At 36.0% G+C, this 13,084-nt stretch overlaps 1 protein-coding gene across 2 annotated transcripts in view; it reads right to left on the bottom strand.

The window, feature by feature from the left end:
- Positions 1 to 7,653, bottom strand: part of grk4 (G protein-coupled receptor kinase 4) — a 40,542-nt gene extending 32,889 nt beyond the window's left edge. For both annotated transcript variants that reach the window (XM_084394883.1, XM_084394884.1), the window contains exon 1: positions 7,298 to 7,653. In XM_084394883.1, the coding sequence (XP_084251009.1) occupies positions 7,298 to 7,349 (52 nt within the window). In that variant the 5' untranslated portion in view covers positions 7,350 to 7,653. The remainder of the gene's footprint in view (positions 1 to 7,297) is intronic.
- Positions 7,654 to 13,084: the final 5,431 nt, after the last annotated feature.

Genomic DNA, 13,084 nt, shown 5'->3' with positions numbered 1-13,084 from the left:
TGTAACTAAGTTGTTATGCAGTCGCAAATAGGGGGCTAAATAAAAATACTATTGAGATAATAGCACCGTTTGGAGCGGCATTATCTTAATGTACTAGCCATAACCTCTGGTAATTGTTTGGGCTTTAACTAAGTTGTTCTATGGGTGACTGTAGGGGGCTACATGGGTTCTTTTTAACAATAGCAAGCATTGTGTAACTGCTTTAGCCATAACCTCTGGTTATCGATCAGAATGGCGAGTTTGTGATCGTGAGATCTGCGTATAAATACGGCCGGCGCGAGACTCAAATATAAAGTAAAGAGTTAAATAGAATAATCAAATGTATTGCTAAACTATTATATAATTGAACAATAACCAATTGGGCAATCTAACCTAAATTCGAGGTTGTGATAAAATGGAGTCAGATAAAAGGTTAAATGGAATTCAATTACTTTGCCACGCGGAAAGACAGTAACGCGCAGAGACCTTCCCCCGGTCTATCGGAAACCGCCATTGGGCTGATTTAGACCTATGATTTAAACGGGCAGCAGCAATCTGATCTTTTTTTTTTTACATCGATTTGATGTTATTGTACTCTGAAACCACAACGAATAACTGGTTTGAATGATCTGAATATACGCGTTCTCGGCCACGTCAAAAGCGCGACTGGCTTGACGTTAAAGTGATATAGGGATAGTTCATCCAAAAATGAAAATTCTGTCATCATTTAGGGCCCGTTTACACTGTTTTCAACAAAAAATGGAGAGCTTTTTGTGCATTTTGGCCATTCATAGACACGACAATGGCGTTTTGGCAGCCTGAAAATGCAAGTTTTTGAAATAGGGCTTCAAAGTGCAAGTTTTTGAAAACTACTGTTATCTCTCCATGTAAACTACAAAAACGTAAATATGTGAAAACGGTGACGTCATGCATATGCGTATTATGTGTTCGGTCAAGTCTATAGGCGCGTAGTGTTCCTTTACAAAGTGACATCGCCAACTACTGGCCTGGCAGCATAATACAGCGTTTTTAGTGGTTTTCGCGAATTCTTGTGAACAGGGATCGCTTTGACAATGTTGTCGTCTGAACGCGAATTTTTTTTTCCTTTTTTAGTACATTGTTGTCGTGTAAACGTACCCTGACTTACCCTTAAGTTGTTCTAAACCTGTCTGAGTTTCTTTGTTCTGTTGAACACAAAAGAAGATATTTTTCAAAGTCAATGTGAACCAGAAACTGTTTGGTAACCGACATTTTTCAAAATCTCTTCTTTTGTGTTCAGCAGAAGAAAGAAATTCATACAGGAACAACTTGAGGGTGAGTAAATGATGACAGAATTTTCATTTTTGTGTGAACTATCCCTTAAAGTTAAGTAACCACAATTCATTTTGTTATTTTAGAAGTTTCAAGAACCGTATGTTCTTCAATAAAACCAATAGTTATTGAGAGGAGTAAAAAATTAAATATCGAACATTTTTCAAAATATATATATTTTTTTACATAATTAACTAAATTAATTATTATGGAACTAGGGGTTAAAGTTAAACGGATCATTGCTGATCCGTGATCCGTATGGACGAGGCTGTTGTAAATACCTGCTGTTGTATATGTCATTAATGTTAATCAAACTACAAAACACAGCTTTAACAAAGACGAATCTATATGAAATTTATACAGTGAACATGGTGTTATTTTACAATTAATTATTACATTTCTGTACCTGAAATGAATACTTTATTTAACTTTGTTATATTGTATTTATCTATGCTTCTGATTTGTGTAGCCGATTTGTGTTCTTATTTTTTACTGACTGTTCACTTGCCTTTACTAATGTCTGAACTTTATTAGTAGAAGTTTTTGATGTGGTATCAGAGTACTTAAAGTGTGCTTTGAGTAATAAATGGATAGCAAAGTTACCACCCCACCCCTAAAATGTGAAAAATGATCCGATCCGTCACTCAAAACGCAATATGATCCTAACCGTGAGTTTTGTGATCTGTTTAACCACTAACTGCAACAAAAAAATATGTAGTTGTTATGCATTGTGATTATTAAAATACTCTATATATTTAATATAAACAACAGTCTCTCCTAAACATAATTAAGATCTAACATGTTAATTCACACAGCACAGATGCACATAGTCCACATGTGCATTCTTGCATTTGATTATACATTGACAACATATCACTCACTCAATACTAATGCAATAACATACATACACACACACACACACACAACCACTGAGCTGTTTGACCGGTCAAACCCTCACAGATGATACACATCTGTTTAATCTACTCTAAAATCTACAAGGACAGATATGAGCAACTGCTGAAGTGAGACAAAGAAAGAGACAACAATAAACATCCTGGTCAAGACTTCATGCCACAAGTCAAATGTCTGTCTATGTAAGACTGTAAGTAGTTTTTGGAACAGCTAATGTAAAGCTACAAGCATATTTTCTGTATTTACATAAAGGCACAACAAGATAAACAGGAAGAAGAGCAAGATGACTGGCTGAAAACAAGAAAAACACTCTTTCACACTGAATCAATTTGCCAACAGAAAAATGTAAGACCGACAAATACTTTTTCCTCATTATTCGACACAAACACACACCTTAAAAGAAACACAATGTTTATGCTGTTTCAGCATTCCTCAAAATGTATTTGGGAAGTTGACATGAAATACATTCGGAAAGTTGGCATGTCCTACTGTACTCCATCTAAAACTATTTTAAACAGCATTGTGCTTTTAATAAAAATTCAGCATTTATAAGCTGATATTAATTATGAGATTACAGCAACAAGTTGTTTAAAAACAGTGGAAAATTTTAAGAGTAAAAATGTCCAGATACATGACCTACCCTTTCCTTTGTACATTCGTATGAATTATAAACCCAAAACATATAAAATCTATAAATTATAACCAATCATCTAAATTGAAACAATCCCAGCAAATGCTAAATACCTAAATCAATTCATGAAACCACTCCATTTGTAAGCTTTATTAATGTAATAAGCTTAGATGACCTCAGAAATGCAGTTACCTAAAGAATAGCTTTATCTTGGACAAAAAAATACTGAGCCCTATCTAAAAAAACTGTGCACGACCTGTTACTTGCTCTACAAAACAAGTAGTGAAGAACATCTAATCAACTAACACACTCAAAGAAAAGAGAAAGCTACAGACGCAACTGTGAACAAAAAAGGCCTTATAAAGAAACTGTGGTTCTCAATCTTTTTAACTCCGAGTCCACCATTGTCCAGACCATATAAAGCCCCCATTCTCATGTAGGCTAAGATAGTCCTTTAGACTGTTTGTTTTCCATCATTTTATTAACAGAAACTCTGAGTGTCAGTTAATTAAAATAATGAACTGCGATTAACATTGTGATTCCAGAACTTTCTGTTCAGAACTGTATGTTCAGCAGAAATAACAACAACAGCTATTCTTAGGACAAATTAAAACGATACATATGATGTCAGTTTATATGTTGATTTTAGCATTTAGCATAAAGTCTTTTAGCTTTTTAAGTGAATAAGTAAGTATTTCTTTTAGTCTTGCAGCCCCCAGAAGTTTGCTGAGGCCCCCTAATTCCCTGTGGAGTATTTCATAGCTTGTCAAAATAAATAACAGAAATATTGAGTAGATTATCTTAAAGATGGCATGAAATGAACATTCCAAATGCACGTTATCTTACTGTGAATGATTCATCCATGTTTCATGGGCTGTAACTAATGATTATATTTGATGATTAGCCTATTTTTTACGATTAGTCGATTAATCTATCGATTATTATTATTATTATTATATTCTAATTATTTTCTGATCAGTTGATTAATTCTTTAGGTTAATTTACCAATAAATAATAACCATAGCTTCTGCCATTAATCTTATTCAAACATTTTCTCATAAAATACAATTAAAAAAATAACTAAATGACAAGAATTAAAAGGCATCTATCAGTAATACAAATGTCCATGATGGCTGCACTCATAGTCACTGTTTAGGATTGACAGCAAGGTGTGAGTCTTGAAATGTTTCGTTCATATCTGTATGAACAAAGAGCAGAAGTCACAACGCCAAGCAGCGACAGTATCAAAAATGGTTATGTCCATAACACCAGGAAGTTTTATCACAATTGACAGAGTGTTATTAAATAAACAAATCCAATCAAGCCGTCAGATCACCGGCATCAGATATTTAAAAAAATATATTTTTTTTTAAGTAGACAAAAGCCGTCATGATTATACAGTTCAGTGTGGCTCTCACATTATATGTCGTGGCAGACAACTGTGGATGTGAGTCCTGAAAATGTGCAGGTGTCAGTTTGGTTATAGAATGCGCTTAGGTATGAACGCAACCGTATTAAGCGGAGCTGGCATACTAGCCATTAGCATCTGGTCAAGAGTTTTGTTTTATGTGAAACATTACAGGGGGTTAGGGATTAATGTGAACAGTGTGACACATCGACACATTACCTTTAAATCGACGGATTTTTGTAATCGACGGTTTTGTTTTGTGTGAAACATTACAGGGGATTAGGGATTAATGTGAACAGTGTGACACATCGACACATTCCCCTCAAATCAACGGATTTTTGTAATCGACGTAATCGATTACGTCGACGGCGCGTCGTTCCAATTTTTTTACTCAACATCCAATCAACAAGCAATGCATAGAACCAAGTCCCCACATTTTTTTCTTTTTCGATAATGTTACATTCGGATGCAAGTCGCAATATGGAAGCCACAATATGGTTTCATTAAATTAATTAATTAATTAATTAATTAAATATGATTTAATTAAAACTTTAAACCTTTCGCTAAGAAAAATAGTCCATTAAAACACAGAAAACAAAAGCAGGACAAAGGCTGCAACACTATTAAAATATATTATCACTATTAGTTACATATTTAAAGGCATAGTTAGCTAACATGTACTCAGTGCTTTCTATTTTAATTTCTACCCAAATTTTTGTCTTCCAACTGATGATTTTGGTTTCTTGAGCGCACCTGAACTTTTTTTCTACCCAAAAGTTTTATGCACACCATATAAAGTTGCGATGAATTGGAGGTAATGAGATATCTTTTCTTCCATACTGTGACATGCATTTGAGTGTTACAGATTATTGAAGAAAAAAAAAAGTAGGGGGGGGGGGGATTAGTTCTATGCATCGGTTGTTGATTGGATTTTGAGATGTGGGTATTGCACTCAAAAGCAGAGGCAGATGAACATGAGCTTGTAGATGTTTAAAGGGGTGGTATAATGCCCTTTTCACAAGATGTAAAATAAGTCTTTGATGTCCCCAGAGTGTGTATGTGAAGTTTTAGCTCAAAATACCCCACAGATATTTTTATATAGCATGTTAAATTTGTCACTTTTTGAGGGTGAGCAAAAACGCAAAAACACTGTCCCTTTAAATGCAAATGAGCTGCTGCTCCCAGCACAGCGGGCGGAGCAACAACAGTTTGTGTCCTTTTACCTCACACAGACATGCACTGAAAATTTCAAAAACTTTTAGCCTTTTATGTTCAACCCGAAGTCAGAAAGATGGAGAGACTCAAGAAGAAGTGACAACATGTAGACAACATTTCTGAATGGTTAGTTGGTGAATTTATGTAGCTTATGTGTAGTTATCAACTAGTCTTTGATTAGCATATTCTGTCTTGATAATCTATAAATCGTGTTCCGGGGGCGGGGTTTATGTAAATTTTAGGGTTAGTGATGTCACTAACCCGGGAGGAATGTCGTGTAGTCCCTACCAGCCGTTTGTTGTAGTCCTTAAAAAGCGATTTCTTTAAAAGAAAATATCTCCCATTGCTTTGAACTTTGAGTGTCGTAACTTTGCTGATGTTGTTTATGCTCAAACAGCAACATTACACACTAACTAAATTTAGAAAAGTGAAATCATATTCAACCACCCCTTTAAAGTCACCATGAAATCAAAGTTTTCAATTCTTGTTTTTTATGGAATAATGTAGTATTTATTATAAATGATTTATTCGTGCACATAATATTTTTTTAGTTCACGTTCCCTCGTAATCTTTAATCAAAATAACTTCCCCTCCCTCTTGCAGCAACATCTCTTCTCTGATGACGTGTTTGCTGGCGTGAGGGCGGGACAACCTGTCATTCACATGACATCACATCAATAGCAAAACACAACCATCCAATCAATTCCTGACAGACAAAATCAAGTCCCGTCCTACATTTTTTCTTGTTCGAGAAGCTGTGTCACTCAGATATTAATTGTTCACAATAACATCTATAACATGCATTTAAAAAAATATTAATTCCATGCCAACTTTAAAATGAATACTGTCATCCGAGGTCATTACAGTAAGCGTTCGTTATAAAAGTTTTGATTCACAAACTTGCATGACACGAAGAGCGAGTATGCAGAGTTATACCCAAGACATAAACATAGCGCCGGTAAATTGCCATTGGCAATGGTGAAATATCGGCTGCATCTGAAATCGCATACTTCCCTATGTAGTAGGCGAAAAACAGTATGCGATAAAATAAATATGTCAGAATTCACAGTATTCATAAAAGAGTAGGAAAAAAGTACCCAAAAGACCTACTATTTCTGGCGAGATTGCATATGATGGACACTTTGTAAATTTGAGAATTTGTAAATGCTGATGGTATGTCACATGATAATGACAATTTGGCAAATATAGTATGCACAGATTAAATTCCTACTACACACATATAGAACATACTTTTTTAGCGGTTGCGAATACTTATTCTAAATAAGTACCTACTCAAGAGAGTATGCGATTTCGTAAGCAGCCACTCTGTTTGCCAGTTATTATACAAAAAAAAAAAAAAGACACATTTGACTGCTCAATTATGCGCTTGACCAATCAGAATCGAGTCTTACAATAATACCCAATTTATCACAGATAAGACCAGGTCCACCTAGGAGCAAGCCGACCTCACTCATATCACAGTGTACTCCTTTGTGCGCAGATAGAGGGGCAACCTTGCGGCCTACAGCTGCAGTTCAACCTCCCTCTCAGGTGAAGAGACGGGGATGGGTGTACACTGCGGTCTCTGCGTTATAAATCCAGGGAAAATTACATAGTAACCTCCATTAGGGGTCTGACAGAGGAGACTGAGCATAGGAAGTGCGTACTAGCATACTAAATGAGATGCTATTTAACAGAGAGCACTCATTCAAGAATGTAGGCTATACAGATGTGGCGAATGTAGTCAGATCCAATAAGACGCTGGATTCAGTCCCGTCCATGATAAAGTTAATACTGGATTCGTTTATCGATAATTGATTGCGCCATTGCCCGTATCTTACCTTCCCTCGCCTTCAGCAGCACGGTGTTGGCCACGATATTCTCAATCTCCATTGTCAGAAAAAAGATCCCGTGCAGTCCCGATACATTTCACTTAGGAGAAAAAAGACGAGGACGGTCGCGCTGTTGGTGGTGGTGATGATGAGGATGATGTTCGGTGGTGAGGATGGTTATGATCGGCGTGAATTTGGCGTTGGCACATTGCAGGTTAATTGTATTTCTCCATATCTCGCTGTTGAACCCCCCACCTTTCCGCTCGCCGTGGACATGTAACGTTACTCTCTCTCCCCCTTGTTAGCATTCAGTGCTCAGCAGTCCTTCCTGTCTCGAGCGAGCTCTCGCTTACACCGTCAGCTCTGGAGGAGGAGGGATCATCTTACAACCAGAATGTAACCTAACAGTCTCGCTCTCTATCTGATTGTCTGCATTTACAATATTTGCGAAGCCTAGAGCCTACAATACTCAAAGTAGGCTATTGCAAATATGCTATATAAAATATCACGTTTCTCACACACATAGCTACTCAAATTTATCGTCCACTACATTTACCCAGCAAAGACAAGGCAGATTATTGTGAACAAGTTCGTCTTAGTGCAGAAACTTCCAGATAAACAGGCTACAGATTTTTATTTATTTAACTATTTGTTGGGAAACTGGGCAACTATGGATTTTTTTTTACTGATGTTAGCATATTGAAGATACGATTTCCATTACATTAAACAAAGTGTAACTAACAGACTTAACACTAATGTATGTAATCTAATATAATTAGTTACTATCTTTATATATTATTATTTTTAATTTAATGTTACGTATACTGTGGTATATTTTTAAGGTGAAAAACAAACAAACAAACAATGAATTCACATCACTGGTTCTTCAACAAAGGTGACGAGGTCCACTAGGGGGCCTCAGCAAACGATGTACAACATGTCAAACTGACATTTAATTTCAATTTGTCCTGTGAACTGTTTTTATTAAAGAACATACGGTTCTTAAAACTTGTGGAATCAAAAAATTAATCATGGTTAATTGACACTCCTAAAAAGTTTGCAAACAAGCAGCATTATCATCATTACAGGAAAAGTTCTAATGAAAATAATCAGTGTTGGTGTTATGTATTACTAAGTAATGAATTAATGACTTTTTCCCTTTGAAAAATTAAAGAGATTACTCTTATTTTTTCTGGAATTTAATTACAGTTACTGCTGATCGTAATTGCATTAAATACCGGACTATTGAACAATTATAAAACAATAGTGTAACCTTCTCCCTTTAAATACTTTGGTCATTTCAACAATAATTTATGCAATTTTATATTATTTATTAAATGGGCTTTAGAAAGTAATAGGTAATAAGCAATTCAATACTGTTCAGAGAGAGAATCTAATTACTGTTGAAGACTTTTTTAGAGTAACTTACACTAGAAATAATATATAAATATAAATTACTCTAAACATTTTTGCAATTTGAATGTCTCTCAGGTCACTTCATTTTCATATTATCATTTCAAAAGTAGATATTTCATTATTTGCGGAGGATAAGATTAAATTCACATTACATATTTCTCACCTATGTGCTTAATATCAGAATTTTGAAGTTGAGCAAGTTAGTAACAAAATATTTGAAAACACAAAATGTGCACTGTAAATTGAAATGTTTTTTTTTTCTTTTTGGATACATACTGTAGGAGATCAGCATAATAGTATTTACAAATTGAATTCATTTTCCAGTACATCTTGTTCATGCAGGGCCCTTATAAAGTCTTGATAGTTTGTTCACTGTAAAAATGTATTGTTGGTTTAACTAAAAAAAAAAGTAAGTTACCTGGTTGCCTTAAAGTTTTGTGTTCATTGAAATAAAAAAATTAATTCAACGAAGAAGATTGGTTTAATAAACAAAACAAAAAAATATGTTATCTGAACCACATTAATTATCTAAGTTGATTTGACAAATGAAAAAAAAGTTGTGATAAATCATGAAAATATATATATATTTTTTTACATGTGTACAAATGAGTTTTTATGGTCTGTAGTTTAGAGAAATATCAACATTGTGAACTCAATTGACTATATGTAGATCATGAGTATTGACTGCATAGTGAGTTTTATTTAATGAAGGTCGTGATCTTTGGTAAATCACTGTGTCTGGGAATTTTAGGTTGAGATCTATATGATAACTGCAGTGATTTGCTGACTCATGAGGTGATTGTGCATGGATGACCTTAATGCAGAACAGTGAGGTGGTCGCAAGGCCTTGGATTTCCACCGCCCTTGGGGATATTACAGCCTGCTTCACTCTTACACAAGGACACACAGATACAGCCTGTCTAGACAGCGCTCTCAGCTGTCTGATATTCCAATTAATTGTCTGAGACACTGTCACTAAGTAAGCTTCCATAATAACCAATACATAATAGACCCCCAAGCTAACCTGCATTTAGTGTCTCTGCAAACTAAAGGTTTTATGGCATGAAATATTGTAGAAAGCAAAGCTTATCAAACACACCTCTTTAAGTCAAAGTGAATCTGTAATCCACTTATTCAATATAAATTCCATCCACATCCAAGTACTGATAAGGAAAGCCACTGAGAATTGACAAAATCAAAATAGATGCTGAGCATTGCAGTCTTTTTATTCAGTATTTGTGACCCACAAAATGTGACTTTAGTTATCAAAAAGCACATCTTAGCACTTTGCTTCTTCAAAAACTGACAAAAGTATTCTGTTGCGTAGTCACCTTGAACACCAAAAACATAATGTAGTACAGAATCAATGATTTTCCTGCACTATTGGCACATCAACTAAGTTTTGATGTGTAGCTTTAGTTTATGTCGCATCATATATAGCCTACTACTCAGTTTATTTCATATTTGGGTCTCGAGATTTGATGACTTTTATTTTGAAATTGTAGTCTTGCCTTTGTCAAATGGGTGTGGTAATAACTGCATCTCTAGTGGCAGACACAATTAAATTGTGATTAATTGAATACTCGCATGTTACAAGGACAGTTCAGAACGTGATAATACAACTACATGCACCTCTGAAGATTATTCTTTCATTTTCATCTTTCAATTACCCACATATATTTTTTTCAACCAACAAGCCATGTGATTTTGAGTTTAATTTTTTTTTATTCAGAAGTGATACTGCTGCAACCGAGAATTAGACTTTGAAATTTCCAATCACACAATTTAAAAGCATAAATAAAAAGAAATCCTGTATAATGTTACAGTATTTCACTATAAATAACATAAAGCATTTATATATGCGTATTGTATGTATTTTTTCCTTTTTCATAATAATTATTTACATCATAATACACATGCAGCTATTATCATTATAAAAATTCGTTATTTTACAAGTCATCATCATTGTCAACCACATACGCTTAATTTAGCGCTATGGAGAGAGAATTGTGTCTCTATTACATGCGAGAAAATAAATGATCTGAGAGAAAAAAAAAAGTTTGAGAGAAAAAGTTATCACACTGATAGCAAAAAAGCATTTCATGAGAGAAAAAATATATTTGAGAGAAAAAGTTTTCATACCAATAGCAAAAAATAATAATATTTGAGACTAAAAAAAGTTTTGAGAGAAAGTATTTTCTCATAGAACATAAAAAAAATCAATTTGAATTTTTAAAAATTATTTCTGAGAAAAAAAAATCTCTCTCAAAATACTTTGAAAAAAACTCACAAATATATATTTTTTGCTATCAGTGTGAAAACATTTTCTCAAAAAAAAAAGTGTTTCTCTCAAAATGCTTTTCTTTGCTCTCAATGCAATTTCTTGCTCTCCTGTCAGGATTCTGCTTTCACTGTGAAAATTGTGTCATGGGCGGGGCCACGTTCCTATTGGCCAGTCGGGTGAGCATCCTCTTGTCTTGGGAGTCGAACTGAATCATTATACCATTGTTCGGTTCACCGGCGTAGATGCCGCCTCTGCCTTAAAGGGATACTCCACTTTTTTCGGAAATATGCTCATTTTACATCTCCCCCAGAGTTAAACAGTTGAGTTTTACCGTTTTAGAATCCATTCAGCCGAACTCCGGGTCTGACGGTACCACTTTTAGCATAGCTTAGCATAGATCATTGATTCAGACGAGTCCAGTAGCATTTCTTTCAAAATGACCAAAGAGTTTCAATATTTTTCCTATTTAAAACTTGACTCTTCTGTAGTTAAACCGTGTACTAAGATCGACGGAAAATGAAAAGTTGCGATTTTCTAAGCCTATATGGCTAGGAACTACTCTCATTCCGGCGTAATAATCAAGGAACTGTGCGGCTGTACCATGGGTGCAGCAGGCGTAATGATATGACGCAGCGCCTGAAAATAGGTCTAATAGGTTAGACAAACTTAGTCCCGGTCACGTTGGAAGAAGTTACCGAGCTGGGGACTATTTTCAGGCGCAGCGTCATATCATTACGCCTGCTGCACCCATGGTACAGCCGCACAGTTCCTTGATTATTACGCCGGAATGAGAGTAGTTCCTAGCCATATAGGCTTAGAAAATCGCAACTTTTCATTTTCCGTCGATCTTAGTACACGGTTTAACTACAGAAGAGTCAAGTTTTAAATAGGAAAAATATTGAAACTCTTTGGTCATTTTGAAAGAAATGCTACTGGACTCATCAGAATCAATGATCTGTGCTAAGCTATGCTAAAAGTGGTACCGTCAGACCCGGAGTTCGGCTGAATGGATTCTAAAACGGTAAAACTCAACTGTTTAACTCTGGGGGAGTTGTAAAATGAGCTTATTTCCGAAAAAAGTGGAGTATCCCTTTAAGCACGGACACTCCAATGTTTGGGTAAGATGATTCATGGTGATCTTAGATGATCATGGACGTATTGCCTGCGATAATTAATGCGATATTGCTCAGCTTGTCAGTGAACTACGGCTCTGTGTTAAATGCCGCTTCATCTGAAAGCAGGCGATGGCGATTTACTACTAATCAAGGAACCGGCTTTACTGACGAGATGCGCATAACAATGTCATCCGATATATCGCCCAGGCCCAGCCCTAGTTCATCATATACAACCTCCACAGTTTTACTCGGACTCAGAATAAACAATTTTGTTTTAAGGTCAATATGATACATTTCCTGTTTGAACCTATAACTTAACTATAACCTAAAATGATTTTTATTCATGTGTTTAGCATCTGTATCTTAGATGCTATAGAGTATTATCAGTGTTGTGCCTGAACGGTTCATTGAACGATAGTTCATGAACTCGTTCATATTTTGGGTGAACGTGAACTGAAAGTAGCCTACTGAATTACTGCCTGATGAAGGTTACTGTAAGCTCGTTCATTCTGGTGTCTGTGAACGTCACGCTCTCTCAGTTTAACTTCGTTCAACAGTGCCAGATTTCTATAGAGCTTTCCAGGCGAAACCCCGGCTTAACGGTCCTCCACGACGGTTCCGTCAAGAGTGAGTATGTGAGTGAGAGTGAGTGTGTGAGAGTGCGAGCAACAGCGAGTGTGTGTGTGTGTGTGTGTGTGTGTGTGTGTGTGTGCGCGCGAGTGAGCGACAGTGTGTGAGTGTGTGTGTGCGTGCGTGCGAGAGCAATTGTGTGTGTGCGCGAGTGAGTGAGCGAGCTACAGTGTGTGTGTGCGAGTGAGTGAGCGAGCTACAGTGTGTGTGTGCGAGTGAGCGAGCGAGCACAGTGAGTGTGTGTGTATTTGAGTGAGTGCGTGTATGTGCGAGTGAATGTGTGCGTGAGACGGCTCGCGGTGACTGGTCGGAAAGTAACGTGCAGTCTGACATATTTCTTGTCCATCCAGA

Source organism: Rutilus rutilus (genome assembly GCF_951802725.1).
Source record: "Rutilus rutilus genome assembly, chromosome: 2".
In the NCBI taxonomy this organism is placed as follows: domain Eukaryota; kingdom Metazoa; phylum Chordata; class Actinopteri; order Cypriniformes; family Leuciscidae; genus Rutilus; species Rutilus rutilus.
Note: the sequence above shows the minus strand (reverse complement) of the source record. Positions and strands in the feature narration are given on the sequence as shown.